At 48.2% G+C, this 27,628-nt stretch overlaps 1 protein-coding gene across 3 annotated transcripts in view; it reads right to left on the reverse strand.

The window, feature by feature from the left end:
* PRRC2C (proline rich coiled-coil 2C) overlaps window positions 1-27,628 on the reverse strand; it is a 1,522,187-nt gene that overhangs the window by 177,165 nt on the left and 1,317,394 nt on the right. For all 3 annotated transcript variants that reach the window (XM_078642844.1, XM_078642853.1, XM_078642862.1), the window contains one exon: window positions 16,241-16,469. In XM_078642844.1, coding sequence (XP_078498970.1) covers window positions 16,241-16,469 — 229 coding nt within the window. The remainder of the gene's footprint in view (window positions 1-16,240; window positions 16,470-27,628) is intronic.

Below are 27,628 nucleotides of genomic sequence, written 5' to 3' on the forward strand. Positions count from 1 at the left end.
GTACTCACCTGAAAACCTATAACTCACTTTCCTTCCATAGGATAACATTGACTGGTTTGACTCGAAAATTCTTTTAAGTGTGAAGTTTTGAAACTTTAAAATATTTATCTAAAATCAGCTGAATAACGAATTCCGAAGTACTCATCTGTGATCAGGAGAGAAGCCAGTACTGTACCTTTTAGCCCAGTACTGAACCGCAAAAGTAATCCTAACCATGTTTACTAGTAACCTGAATTTTCTCCCATAGGAAACCATTGACTGTTTTTCTACTTTTGAAAATTACAAATATTCTTTAAAAATCGTACCAAATACTGAAACGTAATTGCTTACCTGTCTTAGGTAGAGACCCCAGTACTGAACCTAGGAGTCCAGTCCTGGATTACTAAAGTAACGAGAACCTACTTTACCTGTGACTTGAATTTCCTTCCATAGGATAACATTGCTAGTTTTTCACTGATAAGTTTGTCAACTTTTAAAATACCTTTTTATTCCTTAAAAATCATTGCAATGACAAACGTTGTTACTAAACTGTTTTCAGCTCAGACCCCAGGACTGAATCCAGGATCCAGTCCTGGAGTTACAAAAGTAATCTATAAAGTAATCAGCTGCATTTATGTAGAAAAACCCATTGAGTTCAATGTTAAATTGTGTTGCCTACTGCAACCACTGTACCTATTGTGTTTACAAAGTTTATTGCCTCTCCGCAAAGTAATTACCTGATAGTGCACATATTGAGAAAAGTATATTTTGATACCTGTTGGTTCTAAAATAAAACAACTATATCTTTTGATATAAAAACAATTGGCCTAGAGTTCAGTTCTTCAGTGTGTGAAACATTTTGCTTACAGTGTGTAAAAAAAATGCTTTACATTGTCCTCTGGTACTGCCTTCCTGCTCGACCAAGCTACCACTTTAGAGAGTATGGTCACCCGACTTTAACCTCGGTTATACCTCTGGGGATTGTGGACTATACACACTGTACCTTACTTTGGTCCAGTATATATAGAGAAAAACAAATGAAGGAGTACCACCAGTGAGAATTCACCAGTTGCTGTAGGGGTGCACGGTTTCTTTCGAAAAAAGGGGAAAAATCTCCTTTTATTAGAAACCCCTCACTCATCACCTAGTGATGACATGCTTCATCATCGGGGTCCACCCTAATGACCTAGCGTCATCAGGGTGTGCTTCAACACCTGATTGCAGTGGAGCAGGTTGTGAGTGATGGTGCGTGAACAAAAGGGTAAGTGTGTTAAAAATTGTCCTGGTTTTAACTTAGAAAAATAAAGACTTTTTATTGGTAAGTAACTGGACAATGTTAAAATCGTGGCGAGATAAAGTGAGGGCAGTGATGAGCCCGTGTATCTCTTATGTGTTGGGTCTACATGTTTCAACCTTGGTGGTTGTGTTGAACCAGGTTTTCATCAGGACCTAAAACCAAAATGGTGGATGGTCTGCGTCCCCTAAAAGACGCACCCGATCCTACCATATGGAACCACTGGATGGCAAAAAATGTGCCCGTGGTATATGCTCGCTCCACAGTGGGTGAGCTGTAAAAATCAAAACCCCTGTAAAAGAAGTATGGACATTTGTCACATATTGATCGTATTTACAAGCCTGTAACGTAGTGCAGTGCTTCAACGTTGTGTCAGCATGCGGTCTCACCCCGTTACATGGTGAATTCAGTGGTAGCATAATACTGTTAATATTGCCGGTATTCGCGCTTTACTCCAACATACTTCTAGTGGGAGGAGGGAAGTGATAGTGCACAATGCGGGGCGGTGAGTATTAACCGCAACTTGCACACTAAAGAAGTGCTGTGATTGTTTTCTTATTCACAACTTGCACGCAGTACTTTAATTCATCACCGCGTGGTACTGTCTCGCATACTAATTAGTTTGTGCGAGGCTATATCAACTTTTGATCGTGCATGCACTGTCATTGTAAAATTGTACAACATAGGACAAAAAACCTGCTCCACTGCAATCAGGTGTTGAAGCACACCCTGATGACGCTAGGTCATTAGGGTGGACCCCGATGATGAAGCATGTCATCACTAGGTGATGAGTGAGGGGTTTCTAATAAAAGGAGATTTTTCCCCTTTTTTCGAAAGAAACCGTGCACCCCTACAGCAACTGGTGAATTCTCACTGGTGGTACTCCTTCATTTGTTTTTCTATATTAGTATTCAGGGCTACAGGAGTACTCCCTGTTCACTCTGGTGAACATTATCCTTGCTCTCCCCATTGTTTCTGTATGTTTTGGCAGCGCACAGCTGTGAGAGGTAATAACTAGCAGCACTGTCCTGTCTATTGTCTACACGGAGAGAAAAAGACACGACTATTGACCATGGCAGACACCCAAGGCTTAACGTACTCAACAGATGAAATCGACTCCATCATGGGTAATCTTGCAGCATTTGCAGATGCGAACATAAGCAGCACAATATCCCAGACATCGGACTGGGACAAATTGACAGAATTAAAACGGAACAGAATCAGAACTATCCTTCATGGCACTATACTGAAGGAATATGTGACAAACCAAATGGCACCCAAAGGTCTACTGGTATCCAATGCCCCACGCATTTTTCTGGATGATCATGAGTTCAGAAGAGACTGGGCACGTATAGCATGGCACTGCACCCACGATTGGATCATGTTGATCCTCAAGACTGCCCTACGCCTCTCAGAAAAAATCCAGATTGAAATACAGGTGACTGAAGCACAGATAAAAACTAGCATCACGGGATATAAAAAGAAACTAGATGATCTCAATAAAGAGATGAACGAATACAGGGACAATCTTACCCAGCAGAAGGTACAGAAGTTCCAGAAGGATCTAAAACGTTTCTCCTTTGTTAAGGCTTACCCCTATTCAGATGCTGACTACAAAGCCTCCACAGGACAAGATCAAGACTCAGATGCGTCCAGCAACACGTCCAATAGCTCCAACAACAGCGGGGGCTCAGGGAATGGCAACCAAAGGCAAAGACAAAGAGGAGGATTTAGAGGACATCACCAATGGCCACAATACAGCCAACCTCCTTTCCCCACACCATTCATGCCAGACCAACCATTCCCCATGTATGGATGGCAACCACCATTTCAACCGCACTTTTTTCCACCCAGCCAATACCGCCCTCCTTTTCAGAACAGAGGCAGGCGCGGAAGGGGTCGGAAGAGAACCGGGAACAATGTACAGTGGGAAGACGAGGACCCAGTAGGCAACAACACCAGGAGCAGAGCAGGAATGAGCAAGGCGGGACCAAGCAACAAGACGAGCTAGTCACCAATCTCTCCTCAAAGATTCTCACGGAAACCGAAACCAGGGTGCTTAACAAAGGTCTTGGTTTTGTACCTACAACACGCCTGGACAAGTTCAAACTCCATTGTGAACTGGCCAACTTTTTTCGAAAGCTGAAACTTAAAGCTTTTTTTGAAAAGCATCCAGGCAATGAAACTGAAGAAACACCCAACGAAACAGGCCTCAAAATCAAGTCAAAATTCACGCCACCACCTCATACCATCCCTGTGGAAATCCATACATTTGAACAGGCCGTGTTCAAAGATATTGAGGAAATGAGGGAAACCAGACAATTTGATAACAACAGCAGGGAAGAGCGGGAAGCAGTAATGTGACTGAAAAATGACAACTCTGTCATTATAAAACCTGCTGACAAGGGCGGCGGCCTGGTTGTCATGAATAAACAAGACTATGACACTGAATGCAGAAGGTTACTCAGTGACATCAAGAGTTACCAACCCTTATCAAAAGATCCGACTGAAGAACTGAGAGCTGAAATTCTGGAACTTGTTGAGACGACAGAAGCCTCCGGAGGGATCTCCAAACAGGAAGCTGACTACCTCAGCAAAACGGATGGGAAAATTCCATATTTTTACACTGTGCCCAAGATGCACAAAGGAAAAACTCCCCCCCCAGGGAGACCCATCGTGTCCGGAATTGGTTCCCTTTTGGAACCTCTTTCAAGGTTCTGTGATTACTTTTTAAAACCAATTGTGCAATCTACCCCTACATACCTGAAAGATACCAAAAATCTGCTGACACTTCTGAACAACGTAAGAGTAGATGATGAAACCATTCTACTAAGCTTTGACATAGAGAGCCTCTATACGAGTATACCTCAAGACGCCACCCTGAATGTCCTTCAAACCATCTTGGAAAATCACAATTGGGAACACCAAACACCTAAAACATTCATCCTGCAGTGTGCTATGCTCGCACTCAAAAGAAACTATTTTGAATATGAGGGTTCCCTGTACCTCCAAATTGGTGGAACATCTATGGGCAGTGTTTTTGCTCCTAGCATAGCCGGACTATACGTCCATGATTTTGAAGTAAGGCACATCATGACAGATGAGAACCCTTACAGAGAGCATATCAAATTTTGGCGTCGTTATATCGACGACGTCTTAGCAATTTGGCAAGGACCTGAAGAGACACTTAGAGACTTTACCACCTGGATCAATACTCGAGACCCACACCTCAGATTCACCCATGCTTCTGACAAACAACATATGATCTTCCTGGACATAGAAATCAAAAAAGAAGGGCAAGAGTTGACAACTAAAACCCATTTTAAACCCACTGCCAAGAACAATCTGCTAAGGTATGAGAGTTTTCATCCCCGTCCGCTCAAAGAAAATTTACCGTATGGCCAATATCTGCGATTACGGCGCAATTGTAGCAAATTAACAGATTACAAACTTCAAGCAAAAGATCTCACCTGCAAATTGAAACAACGAGGTTATCCGAACAAAGTAATTGAAAAGTGTCAGAAAAGAGCGAGGAATCAACCTCGGGATGCCCTACTGGAAGAAAAGACGGATCAAGATGATTCAGTTCCCCTCACTTGTGTCACAACGTATAATACCATATCTAACAAAGTGAGTAAAAGCATCAACAAACACTGGAAAATACTCAATACAGGCATGTTCAAATGGGACAAACCACTGTTCTCCTACAGAAAAGCACCAAGCTTAAAAGATAGCCTGGTAAACACAAGACCTAAAATTGAAACCAGCAATCTTAATCCTAGCATCACCGAACTGTGGAACTTGCCGCCGATCACTGGGCACTTCAAATGCGGAAACTGTAGCGTCTGCCATCTGACTGAAAATACGAAAACATTGAATCTCGAAGAAGGTAAAGTGTGGGAACAGCGCAAACACACGAATTGCAATAGCACTAACGTTGTGTATATGATCACATGCACATGCGGTAAGAACTACATTGGAATGACGACCAGAAAGGTAAAACAACGCATCTGCGAGCATCGCAGCACAATACGCTGCAGGAAAAACGCGACCAAGTTGACAGACCATTTCCTGGATGTGAATCACACCCCAAACGATATGAGATGGACCGTCATCGAACAGATCCCTAATGGACCCAACTCACAGAAAATTCTACACGAAAAAGAACAACGTTGGGTCTACAGACTTTCCACTCACATCACCGGGCTTAATGATAACATCCCATGGGCCTCTGTACTTTAACTTTTCCCTACCTGCTTCCTGGCGAATATCTGCCTACTTGTGAACCCCAAATGAACTGTCTGCTACTTTGCCATAATGTACTATTCCCATAGCCAGGCACCCCTCCAACCAGGATCAACCTTGGCATTCTTACTCTTTTTTGAGCTTAGCCTGAAGCCATACTTCACTGCTGTTCCCACATGGGGGGTCCTTATTTTAGACTCCTATTTAATTCCATCTCCCTATAGGTCTTCTACTGGCTAAGATCTTGGGGGGTCCTTATTTTAGACTCCTATTTAATTCCATCCCCCTATAGGTCTTCTACTGGCTAAAATCTTGAGGTCTCGCCATTCATGATTGATATAATTGGAATTATTATTCAATCACTTGCCTTTATTATACATATTATTATATATTTCTTTGGACAATATTATCAGTCCGCTTTTCATTAATTACAGACTGTTGTGCCCGCTTTTTGTAATCATCCTCCATGCCCGCGGTTCGAACACACACTAGTGTTGCACCGTTTTGACCATGTTGAGCCACCGTCCCAGAGCCTCAGTTTGCCGGGCTGCCGAGCACGTGATCGGGGCTTAACCACGCCCATCACGGCTTCATCCTCGGTTTATTTACTTCCGCCTACACCCATCCCATTACTAACGGGGCGGTGCAGGCAGTAGGTTGCAAGTAACAATCCTCGGCGAAAACTGTAAGAAGAGATTTAATCTTTAATGCAGGGCATGTTCTACCATGAACGAGCGCCGCCACGAGCGCAACCAGGGCTTGGCTGCTCAGAAACCATTCGCGCTCATAATAACGCCCCTTTACAATCTATTCCCTTACAGAATACGTTTTATCACGAGGGTAACCTCCCCTGCCCCATGAAGTCCACGAACACTCCACTGAGAGTGAGCCTTGGTTATACTTTCTTTGTTTGTCAAACGTCTGTGTCATGTTCGTTTTTTTGTCCTATGTTGTACAATTTTACAATGACAGTGCATGCACGATCAAAAGTTGATATAGCCTCGCACAAACTAATTAGTATGCGAGACAGTACCACGCGGTGATGAATTAAAGTACTGCGTGCAAGTTGTGAATAAGAAAACAATCACAGCACTTCTTTAGTGTGCAAGTTGCGGTTAATACTCACCGCCCCGCATTGTGCACTATCACTTCCCTCCTCCCACTAGAAGTATGTTGGAGTAAAGCGCGAATACCGGCAATATTAACAGTATTATGCTACCACTGAATTCACCATGTAACGGGGTGAGACCGCATGCTGACACAACGTTGAAGCACTGCACTACGTTACAGGCTTGTAAATACGATCAATATGTGACAAATGTCCATACTTCTTTTACAGGTGTTTTGATTTTTACAGCTCACCCACTGTGGAGCGAGCATATACCACGGGCACATTTTTTGCCATCCAGTGGTTCCATATGGTAGGATCGGGTGCGTCTTTTAGGGGACGCAGACCATCCACCATTTTGGTTTTAGGTCCTGATGAAAACCTGGTTCAACACAACCACCAAGGTTGAAACATGTAGACCCAACACATAAAAGAGATACACGGGCTCATCACTGCCCTCACTTTATCTCGCCACGATTTTAACATTGTCCAGTTACTTACCAATAAAAAGTCTTTATTTTTCTAAGTTAAAACCAGGACAATTTTTAGCACACTTACCCTTTTGTTCACGCACCATCACTCACAACCTGCTCCACTGCAATCAGGTGTTGAAGCACACCCTGATGACGCTAGGTCATTAGGGTGGACCCCGATGATGAAGCATGTCATCACTAGGTGATGAGTGAGGGGTTTCTAATAAAAGGAGATTTTTCCCCTTTTTTCGAAAGAAACCGTGCACCCCTACAGCAACTGGTGAATTCTCACTGGTGGTACTCCTTCATTTGTTTTTCTATATTAGTATTCAGGGCTACAGGAGTACTCCCTGTTCACTCTGGTGAACATTATCCTTGCTCTCCCCATTGTTCCAGTATATATAGAGCCACTTTCTCACAACGAAAGCCTGGGGCGAGCTCGCCTTCAACAGACAGTCATCGAGATAGGGGAAGATTGGAACCCCTGATCTGCGCAGATGAGCTGAGACCACATCCACCACTTTCGTGAACACCCAAGGGGCGCTGGTAAGGCCAAAGGGGAGCACGGTAAATTGAAAATGCTTTTGACCTACAGTAAACCGTAGGTACCGCCTGTGGGCAGGCAGTACGGGGATGTGGAAATAAGCGTCCTGAAAGTCCAATGCTACCATCCAGTCTCCAGAGTTGAGGGCAGACAAAACCTGAGTTAATGGCAACATTTTGACCTTCTCCTTTCGGAAGAAGCGGTTGACGTCCTTGAGACTCAAGATTGGGCGATGGCCTTTGTCCATCTTGGGGACCAGAAAGTAGTGGAAATAACGACAATGACCTACTTCTGGCCTAGTGTGTTGCTCAATGGCTTCGTTGGCTAAGAGAATCGCAACTTCCTGACAGAGAAGGGCCAAGTTATCCTCCTACATGCGATGGAGTGTTGGTGGCATGGAGGGAGGGATAGTCTCGTAGGGGAGGGAGTAGCCCCTTCGGACTATCTGCAAAACTCACTTGTCCGGCGTGATGTTGTGCCAGGTGGGGAAGAGATGGCAAATCCAGCCTCCCACTGGCAAGTGGTGACCCTGAAAGGTCGGACTAGGAAGGCTTGGAGGCTGATGCAGAGGAGGCACTGGTGGACTGGCCAGCCAGCTGGCCCATAGACCCACGGCGCTGGGTCCCCAGCCGCGCAGAGGTTCAGTAGCTTGTGCTGGCCTGTGGCCCTGGGTGGAACGTGGTGGGGCACCCCTTCCATAGCCACGAAAGGGGCGAAAGGCGAACTGGACGGGGCGAGAGGTGGCAGCGAGGCCCAAGGATATGGCCATAACTTGAGTCCTTGAAGCACTCCATAGCATTGTCCGCTTGCTGCCAAACAGGTGACAGCCATCAATGGGCATGTCCAAAAGGGTCAATTGGATATCCCCTGAAAAACTAGTGGACCTCAGCCAGGCGTAGCATCTCAAGGCTACTGCCGTTGCGAGTCAGCAGTATCCAGCCCACATCGAATGGCGAACTTCGTTGCGTCTCTACCGTCTGCAACCGCACGGGAGAGTACAGTCCGTGCCTTCTCCGGGCACTGTGGCAGCACTTGCGCAACCGTGTTCCACACAGAGTGGGTGTGCAGCCCACGAGACATGCAGTGTTCACCCACTGCAGTCCTAAGCTGGTGGAAGAAATGAATATGCTACTTACCAGTATGCATCTGTTCTTGGCATGTAGGGCTGCTAACATTCATATCTTATGCATAGATCGCCGCCTAGTGTTGGGTCCGGATGATTGCACATTGTTGTCCTGGAAGAGTCTTCGAAGTATCACGAGATAGGTGGCTCCTCCCCTGGACTACAGTGCGCATGGGCATCGACTCCATCCCCAGATTGTTTTTAGCCATTGTGGCAGAGATGGAGTGAAACAGTGTAAAGGATGTCCATGCTAATGATGAATATAGAGAGAGTATCTGCAGCCGCTACGGGCACCGGGGAGGAGGGCGGGCGATATGAATGTTAGCAGCCCTACATGCCAAGAACAGATGCATACTGGTAAGTAGCATATTCAGTTCGAGGCATGTGGGCTGCTAAATTCATATCTGTAGCATAGAATACATAGCAGTCCCTCCATTAACGGCGGTTGCCCGTGCCAGCTGCAGAAGCTTGAAAAAGTGTCTTGAGAACAGCCTGTCCTACAGCTGCTTGCTGTTTTGAATGCACATCTACACAGTAATGTTTGGTAAATGTGTGTGGTGTAGACCATGTGGCTGCTCTACAAATGTCTTCTAAGGGAATGTTCCCCAGGAAAGCCATGGAGGCCCCCAATTTGCGTGTGGAGTGCGCCCTTGGGGGTATTGTTAAAGTACGTTTAGCCTTTTGATAACAGATTTGAATGCACTTAACAATCCATCTGGCTATTCCTGCTTTGGAAATGGGGTTGCCTTTGTGCTGTGCTGAGAAGGCAACAAAAAGTTGTTGTGTCTTTCTAAAGGGTTGTGTTCTGTCAATGTAGTACATTAGCGCCCTTCTAACGTCTAATGTATGAAGCATTCTTTCTGCTACTGTTTGTGGGTTTTGGAAGAATGCAGGCAGGTCAATAGTTTGGTTGATATGAAACTGTGACACCACTTTAGGAAGGAATTTGGGGTTAGTGCGGAGCACTACCCTTTTGGAATGTATCTGTATGAATGGCTCTTGGATTGTGAGCGCCTGCAGCTCACCTACACGTCTGAGCGATGTGATAGCAATGAGAAAACCACTTTCCATGTGAGAAACTGAATCTCGCAGGAGTGCAGTGGCTTAAAAGGTGGGCCCATCAGCCTAGTGAGGACCACATTGAGGTTCCACACTGGAGCTGGTGGTGTTCTTGGAGGAATGACTCGCTTCAGTCCTTCTAGGAAGGCTTTAATGGCAGGCACCCTGAAAACGGAGAGGTGTTGCCTATTCTGGAGATAAGCCGCTATGGCGGATAAATGTATCCGAATGGAAGCGTACGCTAGATTGCATTTGTAAAGATGTAACAAATAGCAGATGATGTTAGGAATGGATGCATCTAGCGGGTTGATATTGTTGTCTGTACAGTATATGACAAACCGCTTCCATTTAGCTGCATAGCAAGCTCGGGTAGTGGGCTTACGTGCCTCCCGGATGATGTCCATGCATTCTGGAGGCAGGTTGAGGTAGCCAAATTCTAAGACTTCAGGAGCCAGATCGCCAGATTGAGCTGTCGCGGATCTGGATGCTGAATGTCGCCATGGTTCTGCGTCAAGAGCCGGGATGTGAGATGCAGCCTTTGATGCGGCACCACGGAAAGTTCTAGAAACGTGGTGTACCATGGTTGGCGTGCCCATGTTGGAGCAACCAGGATGAGAGTCATCGAGTGTTGCTTTAGCTTTCTTGCCATCAGCGGAATGAGAGGCGCTGGGGGAAAAGCGTACGCAAATTTGCCTGACCAGTTCATCCATATCGCATTCCCTTGCGATTCCGGGTGAGGGAACCTGGCGGCAAAGCTTTGGCATTTTGCGTTTTCCCTTGTGGCAAACAGGTCTATCTCTGGATGACCCCACTGCTGGAAGTACGGGTGGAGTACTGATGGATGTATCTCCCACTCGTGCATTTGATGGCTGTATCTGCTTAGCAGATCCGCCATCTGATTGTCCTTGCCCGGGAGGTGTTCCGCCATGAGGAAGATGTTCCTCTGAATGGCCCACTTCCACATGCTCTGAGCCAGATGAGACAGCTGTGGAGAGTGCGTACCTCCCTGCTTTTGGATGTAGTACATGGCGGTCATGTTGTCCGTCCGGATCAACACGACTTTGTTGCACAAATGTACCTTGAAGGACTTCAGCGCCATGAAGATTGCCATCAATTCCAGGTAGTTGATGTGCAACGTCTGCTGCTGGGTGGACCACAGTCCCTGCACAGTGTAGTGGAGCACATGAGCTCCCCACCCTTGGAGAGATGCGTCCGTTGTTAGGATTATCTGTGGCACTGGCTCTTGGAACGGTCGGCCCTTGCAAAGGTTGTGTGGATTCCACCAATGCAGAGAGTTGTATGCCCGACTGGTCACCAACACTAGGTCCGTTAGCTGTGTCCACTGATTTGCCAAGCATTCTTGGAGCGGGCGCATGTGCAACCTCGCGTGCGGGACTATGAAGATGCAGGAGGCCATCATGCCTATCAACTGCATGAACACTCTCGCTGTCAGGGAGTGTTGCGGTCTGAACCTTTGGCACAGCGACTGAATGCTGTTGATTCTGACTGGGTTTGGCTGAGCCATGGCAGTCAGGGTGTTTATTGTCGCGCCCAGATACTGCAGCACATGGGCTGGTTGAAGGTGCGACTTCGGGTAGTTTAGCGAGAAGCCCAGGCTGTGAAGGAGTTGAATAGTGTGGGACATGTCCGCGGCGCACTGTTGTTCCGACTTTGCTTGAACAAGCCAGTCGTCTAGGTACGGGTAGACATGTATGTTCTGTCTCCTGAGGTGCGCCGCCACTGTCGCCAGACACTTTGTAAACACTCTGGGGGCAGTAGTCACCCCGAACGGTAGGACTTTGAACTGATAGTGCCTGTTTAGAATGGTAAACCTGAGGTATTTTCTGTGGGATGGGTGGAGTGGGATGTGGAAATAAGCATCCTTGAGGTCCAAGGTTGCTAGGAAGTCCCCTTGATTGAGCAGGGGAAGGATTTGTTGCAGTGTCAGCATGTGAAAGTGTTCTGACAGTATGTACATGTTGAGGGGGCGTAGATCCAGAATAGGTCTGAGGGATCCGTCCTTCTTTGGGATGAGGAAGTACAGGGAATAGACCCCTGTGCCTTCCTCTTCCACTGGCACGAGCTCGATTGCGCCTTTTTGCAGCATCACCAGTACTTCCTGCTGCAATAAGTGCAAGTGCTCTGCCGACATAGGACGGTGTCTTGGGGGAATGTTGGGAGGAGTGGATGTTAACTCCAAACAGTAACCGTACTGGATAAGTTTTCTCACCCACCTGTCTGTGGTGATGGACGTCCAGACTGGCAGGAACTGCTGGAGTCTCCCCCCGACCGGTGTTGTATGGTCGGGGGGCAGTGACAGAGAGTCACTGTTTGTTGGCGGCAGAGGAACGGGAGTTGTTGTTCCCTCTGCCTCTGCCTTTGGCACTGTTACCTCTGTAACCCCCTCTACCCTGCTTGGGGTACGAGGATTGTGTACCACCCTTCGCGTATTGTGTTTGTTGACCCAATTGTCCTCTGGTAACACCACGTGCTCCTGAGCGACGAAAAGTGTTTCCCCTGAATTGTTGTGACTGAAGCGCCCCCATGGACTTAGCAGTCTCGTTGTCCTTTTTAATTTTTTCAAGGGTGGTGTCTACATCTGGACCAAACAGTGTGTCAGGATTGACGGGCTGGTTGAGGATTGTAGTTTGGATGTCAGGCTTAAATCCAGATATGCGAAGCCAAGCTTGTCGCCTCAACATGACGCTAGTGTTAATCCCCCTAGCCGCTGTATCTGCCACATCAAGTGCACACTTTATTGCAGCGTTGGAGATAAGCTTTCCCTCTTGTATGAGCATTTCGGCTGCTTCCTTAAACTCATCAGGTAGGTGTTGAAGGAGCTGTTCTAGGGTGTCGTAATGCGCCCTATCGTATCGTGCCAATAGTGCCTGTGTGTTCGCAATACGCCATACATTGGCAGCCTGCGCCGCCACCCTCTTGCCCGATGCCTCAAGCACTTTCGACTCCTTGTCTGGGGGAGGAGCTTCACCCGTGGTTTGGGAGTTTGCCCTCTTGCGGGCATTGGCGACCACCAACGAATCGAGGGGCAACTGTCCTCGAATATATGCAGGATCTCCAGGTGCTGGCCTGTACTTTTTCTCGATACGTGGGTTCACCACCCTCGCCCTGGTAGGTTCCTTGAAGATTTCTGGGGCATGTTTAAGGACACCTTTAAGCATAGGAAGGATTTTAACTGTTCTCTCTGAGACAGAGAAAGTGTCAAATAAAAAGTCTTCCTCTACCGGGTCAGCATGCATGTCCACATTATGATTTGCTGCTGCCCGTTCGAGTAAAGCATTAAATGCAGCAGAATCCTCTGTTGGAGATGTACGTGTCCCAAAACCTTGTGGATCTTGTACCACCTGATGTCCACCTTGGTCCCCAGTGTCGCCATATGAGTCCTGCTGAACATCAGGGTCATTGCCAACTGGGAAACTGTATTGGTCCTGTTGGTCATCATCTTCACCCGCTGATTGGTTGGGGGAAGGTGACGGACTCCTTCTTGGTGGTGGCAGAATAGGCTCAACAAGTGAAGGAATGTCCTGTGCGGGCCTCTTCTTCTTCAGTGGAATAATATAGGATTCCAGTGGTTGGGAAGTGATTTTCCTCTTATAAAGGGTCTATTTCCCTGTTTGGGCATCGATGCAATGCTCAGATTGGTCATCTGAGGCGTGATATTGATCCGAGAGGCTCTTTGGCGTCGACGGATCCGACGGTTTTGGCACCGACGTGGTTGCAAAGGCCTTTGGGGCCACCTTCGGTGGCAGAGTGTAAAGAAGCTTGCCGGAGGACTTTGGAGGTGTGTCCACCGATTTTGGAGCCGATGGCGTGGAAGCCGTGGACGACAAAGTCTTTTCCCTTATACGTTTAAGGGAGTCGGTAACCTGCTTTGTGAAGGAGGTAGAGGGTTTTGTAATCGACGGCCGATCTTCGGTGGCGTCCGAGTTGGTTGGTGTCGACGGTATTTGCGTCGACGAATCTTCGGCTGCAATGTTTTGCGGCTCCGTTGAAGGCTGTGGCGCCGACGCCGTTGCAGCAGATCCGGCATCCTTGTGCCGATGCGTTGAGCCAGCAGCCTTTGGGTCGTGGCTTTTAGTCGACTTCGGGTCGGCCGAGCGTTTACTGGACGGCGCCGTAGCAGCGACCGAAGGCGCCTCAAGAGGTTTAGGTGTCCGCGCCGGAGCAACCGTGGTCGACGTCTGATGGACGGCCTTCTTGGAGGAGGGTTCCTTGTGCACCTTCTGCGGCGCTGTCGACTCAACAGCCTTCTTCGACTTTTGTGGGCCGGAGGGCGACGGAGTCGATGAAGGAGCAGGCTTCGATATTTTTTGTAGGACGTTGGCCATTTTATGTTTTGTCGAGTCCGTAGGTTTCGGTTTCGTTTTCGACTGGACGTCGGCCACCTTGTGTGCCGTAGAATCCGAAGGTTTCGGTTTCGAGACGGGCAATGGCGGCTCCGCTTGAGTGTCCGTGGCCGGGCCAGAAGGCGGGGCCGGGGATAGCGGTGCAGGGTCGTGGGTAAGGCCGAGTGGCGATCCCGTGACCTGAGCCTGAATAATGTAGACATCGGGGCATAGCTCCTCCTCTGAGCTATCTTCCACGGCCCCATAAACTTCTTCGTCGTCCCCTACCTCCTTGACGTATTCAAGGTCTGGGCCCTGTCCTTCGATGTATTCCTCTGGATCGGCCTGGACCTCCCTCGACGGTGGCGAAATCTGGAGATGATGGCTATCGCCTTCCTCCTCGGAGTCGTCGAATATGTTGTCGGGTGCCGGTGTCGCTCGCTGGGCCTCAAGGCGCACCGCGCGCCGAAGCTTGAGCGTCTTCTTGGACCTGAACTTGGAGCAGGCCATGCAGTTTTCTTCGTTGTGGTCCGGCGACAGGCATATATTACAGACCGGATGCACATCGATGTGTGGATATTTGGATCCACAGACGGGGCAGAACTTGAACGGGCTCCGCTCCATGGTAAGTTCGCCGGGTCTTGCTGCGACGAGAGGGCCTCGAAGTCCGAGGAGTTACTTGACTCCGTAGATATCCGGCTCAGAGAGTCGGACGACGCTCGAGACCGTACGCAAACAATACCGACGCAGGTAACGAAGGCCTTTTGGCCTTAAGATTAAAGTTTAACGGTTCCGACACGGAGACGTCGAAACCACATCCGTACCCAATGGCGGAAAAAACCAATCTGGGGATGGAGTCGATGCCCATGCGCACTGTAGTCCAGGGGAGGAGCCACCTATCTCGTGATACTTCGAAGACTCTTCCAGGACAACAATGTGCAATCATCCGGACCCAACACTAGGCGGCGATCTATGCATAAGATATGAATTTAGCAGCCCACATGCCTCGAACACTACTTCTTCCCAAGATGGTCCAGCTTCTTGGATTCCCTATCTGGGGAGCAGTAGGGAAAATGCCTTTTGATGTTTAGGCTTGGACCAGCAAGCTCTCGGGGGTAGGGTGTTAGAAGAGGAAAACTGGGTCGCCTGGGCAGTGGCGTCGGGTAATCATCGTATCCACAGGAGCCCCTGTGCTGGGCTTGGACCAGGTGCTCAGAAGGATGTCGGCGAGGGCCTAATTGAACGGCAGCAGCAGCTACAAAGAGGCCGCTACCGGCTGAAGCACCTCAGTCAGGAGGTTAGTCTGGACTCCCATCGTAAGATGCTCAAGGCCTCAGCCGCCCTATGCAACACCACAGCGTAGGAGGCTCCCTCCTCCGTGGCCACGGTAGGGGGAGAAAACATACCAAGGTCTGGGGAAGTGTCCAGACCACTGCCATCACCAAACTCCTCTCTCCAGTCCGGCTCTTCTAGCTCGTCTGCTAGAGGGTCCACAGACCCCTCCCAGTCCTCCTCGCCCTCCTCTGGCTGCCACTCAGGGCGAAAAGGAACAGCAGGATAGAACAGTGGTACAAAAGTACTGCCAGCACTGGACTGGGTCCGGATCAGATCCAAAAAGATCCTCCATCCTAATGAAAGCCACTTTCCTAGTCACAGGAGTAAGAATTTGGTTGGCACTGTCTTGCATCTAGTCATGTTTAAGTTGAAGGAAAGGTTCAAAGGCCAACACCCAAACAGACGTTGGGGCAAGACCAGCAGACATGTCACAAGAAGCAGTTTCGAAAAAAGTTAAGCAGAGGTCAGAACCACAGTTTTTGCACTGATGCCAGCTCTAGAAACACTATGAAGGTGAGACATCTGCGAGAAGTAGTATATATCATTTTGTTATTATTTATGGATAGTTTGCTTATTTTATGGACGCTAATCAGCAGTAGGTCTATTCAGTCTATTTCCTGGTCCATTAACATTACTTAAGTTCAGTATCACAGTAAATAGCAGCCCCCCCCCCCCCCCCCCAAGTGGTGATAGTTCACAATACAGTTTAAGTGTACACCAGGCATGAACACCCTTACCTGAAGGAGATGAGTGTCCATGAGTTGAGATCCACCAAGACCTGACTGGCTGAGCTGATGCTCATACAAGATTGGAATTGGTTGAGTGCTCGAGGCCTGTTGATAGGTCATGCTGGATTGCGCTTTAGCAAGATCCTGGTGCTGCACTCCTGGGAAATTATGTAAGGGTGCTCCAGAGAGAACCATTTGGGATGGTTGAGACATGTTTTGCATGAAAGCTGGCTGAGATCTATAAGGAGACATGAAAATGCATGTTAACAGTGTTTGGATGCCCATGTCCATGAAATGTTTGGTCAAGACCAGCTGTCGCAGTCAACTTCTAAAGCGTGGCAGGTAACTTTAATTGCAGGTTGGATTTTGTGAAAAATCATTAAGAAATTGAAGACCCAATATGTGCACTGAGATACAGTGTTTTAAGAAGGTGAGCAGTGATTTACTAGTAGAAAAACAAAGCATCCCTAGTTTAGGAAGCTAGCTCTCTATATAATGTACCAAAATGAGGCACACCGTGTAAAGAGTCCAGGTATCCCTTACTATCGTACAGGGGCTTGCTTTAACAATCCCACAGTGCTCTATTTCTGGCACTGTGGTTGAGCAGCCTCAGGCTTATCAGAGGTGAGTGTTAGGCATTTGTGGCACACACAGAGTCAATAAATGAGAATCAATGAGAAAATCTGACATCAATTTATAAAAACAACAGATTTTTATACTAATTCTGCCACACTATCAACTGCTCCATCGAATCCTCCACTTTCCCTGAAGACTTGAAACCCGCAGAGATCAATCCCGTGCTGAAGAAACCCTCCTAATCATGCTATAGGAGCAACCACAGCACCAAGACTGCTCTTCGCTGCAACTAACCACATCTGCACTCTCCACGACCGAGGCAAAACCTGAGCTCTCATCCTTCTGGACGTCTCGGCTGCCTTTGACACCATCTCCTACCACACGCTCTGCACAAGACTCCACGACGCCGGCATCCGTAAAAAAGGGCAAGAGTGGATTCACTCCTACCTCACCAGCCGAATCCAGAGAGTCAAACTCCCACCGTTCTCAGCAAATCCTACAGAGAACAGCTGTGGAGTCCCCAAGGGATCTTCCAAGAGACCCATCATCTTCAACATCTGTAGGAAGCTGGCTCTGTATATACTCTACCAAAGTAAGGTATAGTGTGCAATGAGTTCAGTGGAGCCCAAAGGTAGGCAGAGGTAAAAGATGATAATACATTACTGTAAGAAAGTGCCCTCTTTTTGTATTGTTGCCCCCACTTTCGCCAAACTGCTGATGTACTTTGGCTGTGAGTGCCCTGGGGTTCCTACCAACCAGGTACCCAGGGCCTATGTTCTTTCCTTAAACTACATTGAGGCAAAACCCAATTGGAACTCCGACCCTTGTAAAAGGTACCATAGGTACCAGCAGCCGGGAAGACCTCGAAGGGCTGCAGCACTTATTGTGCCACCCTTAGTGGCCCTGTACCTTCACACACACAGCCATTGCAGGCTACGTGTTTTGGTGCAGAACAAAGTGAAGTGTCGACATGGCACACATTCCTGGGTGCCATGCCTACACCGACTGCCCTGGCATAGGTCAGCCACCCTTCTAGCTGGGTGCACTATACCAGTGGTGAGGGTACAGGTGCATGAGCCCTGTACCCCTACAGTGTCTAAGACAATTCTTAGACATTGTAGGTGCACTAAACACATTAAGAGTATATGGAGCTAGGAGTTTGTCATTACGAACTCCACAGCACCATAATGGCTTTACTGAAAACTGGGAAGTTTGGTATCAAACTTCTCAGCACATTAAACCCACACTGATGCCAGTGTGGGATTGAATGAAAAATGCACTCAGGGGGCATCTTAGAGATGTCCTCTGAAAAACGACCTAACTCTTGTGTCCTACCTGAGTGATAACACCCCAGCTGTCACCATCAGATATGTTGCTGGATCCCTGGGTCGAGAGCATGCTGTTCTCGGGAGTCTGAAACCATGCACATCCTAGGATGAGGTGCCAAGCCTCCTCCCCCAGGATGGGCACGGTACACGAAGGGGAAGCTTCATATGCTTGCCGCCTATGTGAGCTACTCCAGCCCTTTGCTGCTGAAGAAGCTGTGCGGAACTAAGCAGAGGAGGACTCCCACTAACCTGGCCCCAGCCCTACTGGCCTGTCCACACCTCGAACCTGCTCCTGCGAAAACCAGGTGTGGCCAGCAGACCTCAAGAACCCGAAGGACCTGCCCTGCCTTCCAAACCAGACTGTCTCCTGTGAGCACCAGATTTGCTCACCCACAGACTCTGGCCAAAACTGCTAGTCTACACACTCTGCACCAGACACCCATGGGCCGAATTAGAGTGGCCCAACACCACGAGGTAGTCTCCCCGGCAATCCTGACATGAGATCTGGTGATCTCTGACCTGCCTCGAATCTCGAAACAACGCCTGCAGTCTCTTTCTGGATGATCACCCCACCATGACCATAGCCAGTAAGAAAATCAAATGCCTAAAGACAGCCCTGCACCGGACGACCCATGGCCTTGGGTCGCTCAACCGCCAGTGTACCAGCATCCCCAGACATCCCAACTTACCTCTTCAACTGGTGGTCACTTCGAGAAGATCTTCGTCCCCGAGCCTGCAGTCTTTATTGCAACCAGAGAATACCCATTGAACACAGGGCACCTGACACCAAAACAGCACCCTGTAGCCAGCCACCCCTGAGCCGCTGCGGTTGTACTTTGGGTGGTAACTCAAATCTCCCTTTGCCCTGAGCCTAACACCAGGAGCTTTGCTCCCACAACCTTGTATGCTGCTCGTGAGCAACCACCAACCGCAGGACCCCTATTCCCCATTGGATAGCACTGGGACGCAGCACTCTGCACCCGGCCACCCTAGTGCCACTGAGGGCATTATGAGAGTGTATTTTTGACCCTGGGGGAACCCTGGTTCCAACCCCAGAATACCAACTCCCACAAATAAGAAATGCGTTACTTACCTGTAACTGCAGTTATCCAGTATTGGTGTATTTCATAGATTCATATGCCTGAATCATTCCCCGTCATCGGGATGGGAGTCCCCGGTACATAAATAAAGTAATGTCCTATAGACATATAGAGAATAGTAGGCCTAAAGGCCTCACATTAGTAACATATCCATGTCCTTTTGTAAAAAGGACCAAACTCTAGAAAAGAGCCAATCAGCTGTCACCTCCCTCTAGAACCCTCCTGGCAGGAGCCTCAGTCCCTCAGATTTTCGTACGCACTAAGCTAAGTAGGCGTTTTACTGAGAGAATTAGGTGAGTCCTTCCAGGGGAGGCGGGAGGGTTGCATGTGAATCTATGAAAGACACCAATACTGGATAACTGCAGTAACAGGTAACGCATTTCTTATCCAGTATTATGGGTGTCTTTCATAGATTCACATGCCTGAATCAGAGTAGCAAGCAATGCAGAGAGCACATTTCGGATGGTACAGTATATACAAGTCATTAGATAATAACATATCAAGCGACTAGTAACAGCCAATAGACGCCAACAACAAGTATCAGTAAAGAAATGTGCATACAAGAGAAGGATGGAGGGATGAAAGAAGGCTCACCTCGGTGAAATAGATGGCGTAGTACTGCTTGTCCCACCGCTGCATCTTTCATAAGCTCCGTGTCCACGCAGTAATGCCTAGTAAGGGTATGTGGCGACTTCCATGTTGCCGCTCTGCAAATGTCAATGATCGGCACCCCCGCAAAGAGTGCCATAGAAGTGGACATAGCTCTCGTGGAGTGGGCTCGCACCTTAGAGCGTAGTGGCTGTCCTGCTTGTTCATGACAGAAAGAGATGGCTGCAGAAATCCAGCGTGAGATGCTCTGTTTAGTAAGTGGGAGACCCTTCCTAGGTCTGCTGTAAGCTACAAGTAGCTGATTTGACTTCCTGAACGCTTTTGTTTTGCCGATGTAAAATTTTAAGTATTGCTTGAGATCCAAGGAATGCAATTAATGATCTCTCTGTTGCTGTACTGGGATTTGGGAAGAATGAACGCAAAACCACAGGCTCATTAAGGTGGAAATCCGACGGAACTTTTGGGATAAACTTCAATTGGTCCTCAGGCTCACCCTGTCATTTTTAAATTGCATAAAAGGATCCTGAATTGAAAATGCCTGCAGTTAACTCACCCTCCTTGCAGAGGTGAGCGCAAGAAGGAGCGCTGTCTTCCAAGAGATGTATTTCAAGACAGCTCTGTGCACTGGCTCGAATGGATGCTTCATGAGCTGATTAAGAACTATATTCAGATGCCAGGTAGGTGGCAACATCCTTACTGGAGGGAAAGACCTGTATAATCCCTTCAAAAATTGTTTGATCAACCTGTTTGACCAGATGGATTGACCCGCTGAAGTTCTCTTATAACGGGATATTGCAGCCAAGTGGACTTTAATGGAAGAGTGGGCTAGGCCCGACTTTGCCAGATGTAACAGGTAAGGTAAAACTTGTTCCGGTGAGGAAGAGAAAGGGTGTATCCCTTGATCTGTACACAAAACCTCTTCCATTTCAGGGAATACGTTTTGGTGGTGCTATCCGCTCGTGCTCTGGCTAGGATGTCTCTACAGTTCTGTGGAATATTCAAATTTACAAACTCTCGGAACTCAGGAGCCAGGCGGCTAACTTGAGAGATTTCAGATCCGGATGTTGAACTTGCCGGTTGTTCATTGTGAGCAGATACGGACACTGCTACAGACGGATCGGCGGTTTCAGGGATAGACTGTGGATTTCTGTGAATGAATGTTGTCTTGGCCAAGTTGGGGCTATTAGAATGAGAGTACAAGGCTCCACCTTCATCTTCCTGTGGACTCTGGGAAACATCGGGAATGGCGGAAAGGCGTACGCAAAGACGTTGCGCCATGCAATGGAAAATGCATTCCCTAGAGACCCTGACTGGGGATGCCAACTTGCGAAGTGTGGGCATTTGGCATTGATCCTTGTAGCAAAGAGATCGATCTGTGGCGTGCCCCATCTGGAGAAGGTTTGGTTGAGGACCTTCTGATCTAGCTCCCACTCGTGAGATGTTTTCTGCCTGCTCAACGAGTCGGCGAGTACATTGTCCATGCCTGGGACATATTCCGCCCGTAGGGCTACATTGTTCGTTATTAGCCAGTTCCAGATTTTCTGCGTCTCGCGAGAGTGTGTCAGCGAGCGCGTCCCTCCCTGCTTGTTGAGGTAGTGCATCGTCGTAGTGTTGTCTGTCCTGACGAGCACCAGGGAGTTTTTGATCCTTGATAGGAAAGACTGCAGGGCCAGGAAGACCGCTCTCAGCTCAGGCAGATTGATATTGAGTTTTTTCTCTGCAGCTGACCATTTTCCGCTTATCTCCAGCTCCTGCAGGAAGGCTCCCCAACCTTCTAAGGAGGCGTCTGTTGTGATGACATGAGGAGCCGCTGGAAGCAGGAATGTCAATCCTTGAGACAGCTTTCGTGATGACATCCACCATCGCAAACTTTTGACCATCTGAGAAGTCACCTTTATGCGGTCGTCGAATGACCCTGTGCATTGGACCCACTGCCTCGAGAGTGCCTCCTGCAGAGGACGCTTCCGCAGACGGCAGTGAGGGATCAAAAGGATGCACAATGACATCATCCCTAAAAGGGATATGAAGAGGCGGACAGTCAACACTCTTTTCGAGGCTACTCCAGACGCTAGTGCTAGGAGTTTGTTTTTCCTCTCCTGAGATGGGAACGCTTTTGCAGAACGTGTGTCCAAGGTTGCACCCAGGAAGTTGATGGTTTGAGAAGATCGTAGGGTTGATTTCTCCTGGTGGAGTGTGAGATCCAGGCAATTGAAGTGACTTAAGACAGGCATTGGAAGACCTGGACGCGTCTTCGAAGGATGGTACCTTGATCAGCCAGTCGTCCAGATATGGAAAGACTTGATGATGGCGCTCTCTGAGATATGCCGCCACTGGGGAAAGACATTTCGTGAAGATGCGGGCGCAGACTTGAGTCCAAAGGGCAGGACGCAAAACTGGAAATGCCTGCCTGCTACTGCAAATCTCAAGTACTTTTTGTGATTCTTGTGAATTAGTATATGGAAGTAAGCGTCCAGTAAGTCTAGTGACGCCATGAAATCTCCCTCTTCCAGAAGATGCAAGATCTCCTGGATCGTTACCATGCGAAACGACTGCTTCTTCAGGAATTTGTTGAGGGCCCTGATGTCTAGGATTGGCCTCCATTTTCTTTCTTTTTTTCTGGCTCAAAAAGAAAGGGGAATAAAATCATTTTCCCCTTTGGGATGGTGGTACCTTCTCTATTGCTCCTTTCTGCAGCATAACAGATTTCTCGTAGAAGCAGCCGTAGGTTTTTGTGATGCATTGGGCGAGGCGGAGTTTGTGGAGGGGTGCGTCTGAATTCCATAGAATGGGCGAATTGTATTAATTGAAGGACCCAACGGTCCGTAGTAATTATCTTCCAATTTTGCAGAAAATGGGTAATTTTTCCTCCAATTTTTAATAAGTGAGATGAGGTCTGGACTGGCTGAATAAACAAGTTATTGTCTGCGTCCGTTGTTTCTCCTTTGTCCTTTACCCCGAAAGGACAACTTTCCATACGAAGATTGTTGGCCTTGTTGCTGCTGGCGTTGCTGGAACTGTGGCCTACTCTGGTTGGAAGAGTAAGAGGACCTGTATTGAAAACCTTCTTTGTAGGAAGATTGACCTCTTCCTCAGTTTCCCCGAAAGGACTGATTTTTATATTGGAGTGTGCCCAAGTCTCTTGCAGTGTCTATGTCCTTTTTTATATTTTGTAGAGCCTCGTCAATTTTGGGGCCAAATAATAGTTGGCCGTCATATGGCATATCCAAAATCTTTGTCTACAGCTCAGGACGGAATGAGGTTGCTTTAAGTCATCCTTGGCACCTCAAAACCGCTGCTCCAGCCAGTTGGTGGAATCCTGTCATAGCGACGTCCATTGCACAGTCTATAATCTCCGATGCTGATGTTTCCCCCTCCAGTAGTATTTTCTTTACATCCTCTTTGGACGCATCAGGTAATTCGGACAGGTATGGGGCTATATCTGCCCACAAGAAGCGCTAGGGCATTTGCTGCCTTGACGGTCATTGCCGACATTTAGGAAAACAGTTTCCCAATGTTGTCCAACTTTCTTCCGTCTTTATCAGGCGGAGCCGATAAAGGAGATGAAGAATTTCTGGAGCTTTTTTGGGCAGCCTGCGTCACCACTGAATCCAGTTTAGGATGACCTGTCAGACAGGCCGGTGCCGTATTTGGAGCTTTGTACTTTTTTTCCAATCGAGGGATCACTGGCGAAACAGAGGCGGGATTCTGCATAACCTGAACCCCCCGTGTCCAAAGATAATCAATAATAGGAATCGACCTCGTTGATTTTTTTAGAGGTTCCTTGAAATCGTACAGGAAACAGTCCTGTTCCTGGGAATCCATAGTAATTTGGAAGCGTTTAGCTGCCCTTTCCACCACATTATGGAAACTGCCAATGTCAACCAGTGGAGAATCTGAGGTTGCGGGCACTGGAGATGCTGGCGAAGGTATGACGTAATCCTCCCAGTCCTCATGGACAGATTGATCGTCCTGCAATTCACCTTCTTGTTGGTCTTCTTGCTCTTCCTCCTCCTCTTCGTCAGACTGAGGACGTGGCAAATCCATCCGTTCCTTTTGAATGGTTAAGGGCGGGGGCCGCGGCCTTGGTGATGGAGCTGCCGTAGAAGTTGGAGGAGCCGGAGATTCTGGGAACCTCTGCCTATAATCTTGGATGAGGTATCGCAGATCTGTAACTAGGGATGCTGGAAGACAGACCATAGGTGTAGGTGGTGGATGAACCACCTCTTCCTGAGCATCCTCCTCATCTGAGCTCTGGCATTTGACATGCAGTTCTGAGGGGCTAGTTGCCAACTGGAACATATCCCCGTCATCAGAATCCTCATCTTGAAGGAGACATGCTGGTGGCAATAGTTGCACACGGCTAGGAGAAGTTAACTTTGGCGTCAGCTTCGTTCTCGTGATCTTTAGACGCACAGAAGCTGTTTGGAAGCCAGAATCGATCACCGTCGACGGGCCAGTCGATGGTGAGATCGTCGACGAAGTAGTGTCGACAGTTGCCATAACCGGTGGAGCTGTCGTCGACGGTATAGATGTTACTGCCGTCAAAGGTGCCTTCGTTGGCGAGGCCTTCGTCGACGGTGTCTATGTCGACGGTGATGATCTCGTCGTCGATGCTGTCGTCGGCGAGGCTATCGTCGACGGGATCTTAGGCGTCGACGATGATCTCTTGATTACTATTGTAGACGATAAAGTCTTACCTGCCGTCGACGATGGGGTCGTCGTCGTCGCACAAGTTACTACATGTGTAACGATATATCTGTAAGACATTAGTTAGTGATAGATTCCTTACCTTAGAATATCCCCAGGCGTCCAGACTGGATCCGGAAAATTTTGCATAGCAATAGCCCTGTGCACCAGCAGGCGTCGTCCGCGGCTCCGCGTCCATCGTCGTTAGCGCCGGAATGACGTCATCGGAGTACTTAGACACCGCCCTCGCGCGCTGACGTCAGTTCTGATACACAGCTTTTCGGCGCCAGATACGCAGAGCCATGATCGAACCAACACTGGTGCCATGAAACTAGGGCCCTGAAAGGGGATGACCTTAACCCTCGATATCGGTTCACAGAACGGGGAGGATGGGTGGGTCGGTACGGCTTGAGGCGGGTTCATAGTGCCGCACTGCATGCCTGCATTTGTGGAGGCGAATCGCTACTGGGTGATACGATTTAGGGCATGTAGTGCACAGTGGACACGCACTGTGGGACTTACGATCGGCATAACTGCCCACGTCCACGGTTACAACGACAAAATGGCCGCGGGCTCTGAAGTGCTCTAGCGCAGACGGCTCCTCCGGCTGCGGGGACACGCACAGGAATTGAATATTGTAGGTCGACTGCGGCGTGGGAGAACGAGTGAGCCTGATTTAAATCCTACAATATACCTTCAGTAGACGAGAACACTGGGGAGCACGGCGGCGAGGGTTGGTGCCTGTTGAGACTGGTGAGGGATTCCAAAACGTAGATCATCACCCTGCTTTCCTCGTGTTTGGGAGGCTCCAGAACTCAAAGCTGCGAGTTCAGACTATACCGCACCCGACACTAGGATTCAACATCTTGGAAAGGGATGTAGTCTAGCTGACATTGAGCTGAAGATATACGCATTGACTTTCATAAACTCTTTACAGTTGGCGTGACGCCTCAATAATGGTGTGCACAGCAAATACAGAAACGAGTAACGAACGGCGAATATTATTTGAAACGTGCATAATGGGAAGGCCGGACCCCAGGCAACCGCGCATTACCTTTGAAAATAAAAGAGCGGCCAAAAAAACGCCTGAAGTCAGTGAGGAGAGACTAGAGGAGATGACAGGCTCAGCGACCTCACCGCCTGACCTGGATTTGTGCACTCTACTTACTGAGATGCGACAAGGGTTTGCTACGGTTGGTGAAAAAGTGCATACGCTACAAACCCACATGGATAATATAGCGCATAAATTGGATGGCCATGAGGGAAGATTAAAAGAGGCAGAACAGCGCATTTCTGACACAGAAGATATCACTGAACAACTTAAGAAAGCGGTCACCCAAATGGACAAATTGATGCGCATAATTAATGCAAAGAATGAGGACATGGAAGCTCGCAGTAGAAGGAATAACATTTGAATTTTTAACATTCCGGAGAGCACCAACACTGGTCGCTTAGAGAACTATGTTGAAAAGATGCTAACAGCGATTACTGCGGAGGGTGAACTGTCAGCGCAATTTATAGTCGAAAGAGCACACCGGACCTTGGGTCCACGTCCAAAACCCGCAATGCCGCCAAGACCTATAGTGGCTAGACTGCTCAATTACCGGGACCAACATGATGTTCTTAAGGAGGCAAGAGAGAAAAAACAGCTCAGCTATGATGGCCTTTCCTTTCAAATCTTCCCAGACTTCACTGCCAGAGTGCAGGATGAACGTCACAAATTTGTTCAAGTGAAGCAGAAACTACAAACTGCACAGATAGACTATGCACTTTTGTACCCAGCTAAGCTGCGTATAACCTATCAAGGAAAGCAATCATTTCATACTACACCACAGTCCGTGGACAAGTTCTTAAAGTACTTGAAGACCCGGAACAAGGGCCAGGATGAAGAGGATGATTTGGACGGAGGAACTATGTCTGGGGTGATATAAAAGCAGGAGGTGGAGATGAAGGATTTCCTCTTGCTCTTCAGGCCGCTATATCCGGGGGTCAACTGGCAGGCAGAAGAATATCTATGACGTACCTGGGATGTAATGTATAACTGACCACTTGCCTCGTAGGACCGGGTGAGGTAAGAGTGGGTCTATACATCGAGAAACAGGTGGGTGGGTGTTTGTTATTACTCTGTGATGTCGTGTCGGACACCCCTGCTTTCAATGCTTTACCTTGAGACCGGGATGGAACTCCGTGATTAGCAGGGATAGAGTGAGCCATCTAGCAGATTACCCCTATGGGCATACCCCAACGAGTTGTTGAGTTGATTTTGGGGGGGGGGGGAAAGGGGTTGGGAGGTGGGATTTCTTGCTGGCATGATTGGGATGCTGCAGTGGGAGGGGGAAGATGCGGGACAGTTGAGGGGTTTTTCCTTACAGGGGAGGGAGGATGGGGAAGTAAATCAGGTTGGGTTTTGCATTTTCATTTGTGTGAACTACTTAAGATGAAGTTGCCTGTATGTACAAGGGCGCAGGTTCCAAGGGAGAGAGCGATGCTCAGGAATATATTTCAAATATGGCATGTAGCTCGGAATAGTGATGACAGCTAATAAGCGGAATTCAAAAATATCTGTTCTGTCCTGGAATATAAGAGGTTTAAATGATGCCAGGAAAGGTAGGATTGTAGTGGCATACTTGGAGCAGCATCACATACAAATGGCATTGTTGCAGGAAACACATCTGAGCCCACGTTCCACTCACACATTTGCTAGTAAATGGGCAGCGGTGAGAAGTTTTTCTTCATACTCCGCATATGCCAGAGGTACCGCTGTATTAATTAAAAAAATCGGTGCCGTTTGCGAAGATTGGTGATATGACAGACACGGAGAGTGGATTTGTCTTACTATGGGGCAGGCTTGGCACTGACACAGTTACAATAGTGAGTTGTTATGCTCCTAATATAGATACGCCTGAATTCTTCACAAATGTGTGGGGTAAGGTAATGGACATAGGTTCAATGCATATTATTTGGGGAGGAGACTTCAATGTAGCAATGGTTCCGGGATTGGACAGATCTGATGGATGTCCCCAATATAATAGACACGCCAGGGATGCACTACAAGGTATAATTAGCGAAGGAGGATTGATAGATAGCTGGCGTCTTGT

The sequence above is a fragment of the Lissotriton helveticus genome, chromosome 1_1, assembly GCF_964261635.1.
Source record: "Lissotriton helveticus chromosome 1_1, aLisHel1.1, whole genome shotgun sequence".
In the NCBI taxonomy this organism is placed as follows: domain Eukaryota; kingdom Metazoa; phylum Chordata; class Amphibia; order Caudata; family Salamandridae; genus Lissotriton; species Lissotriton helveticus.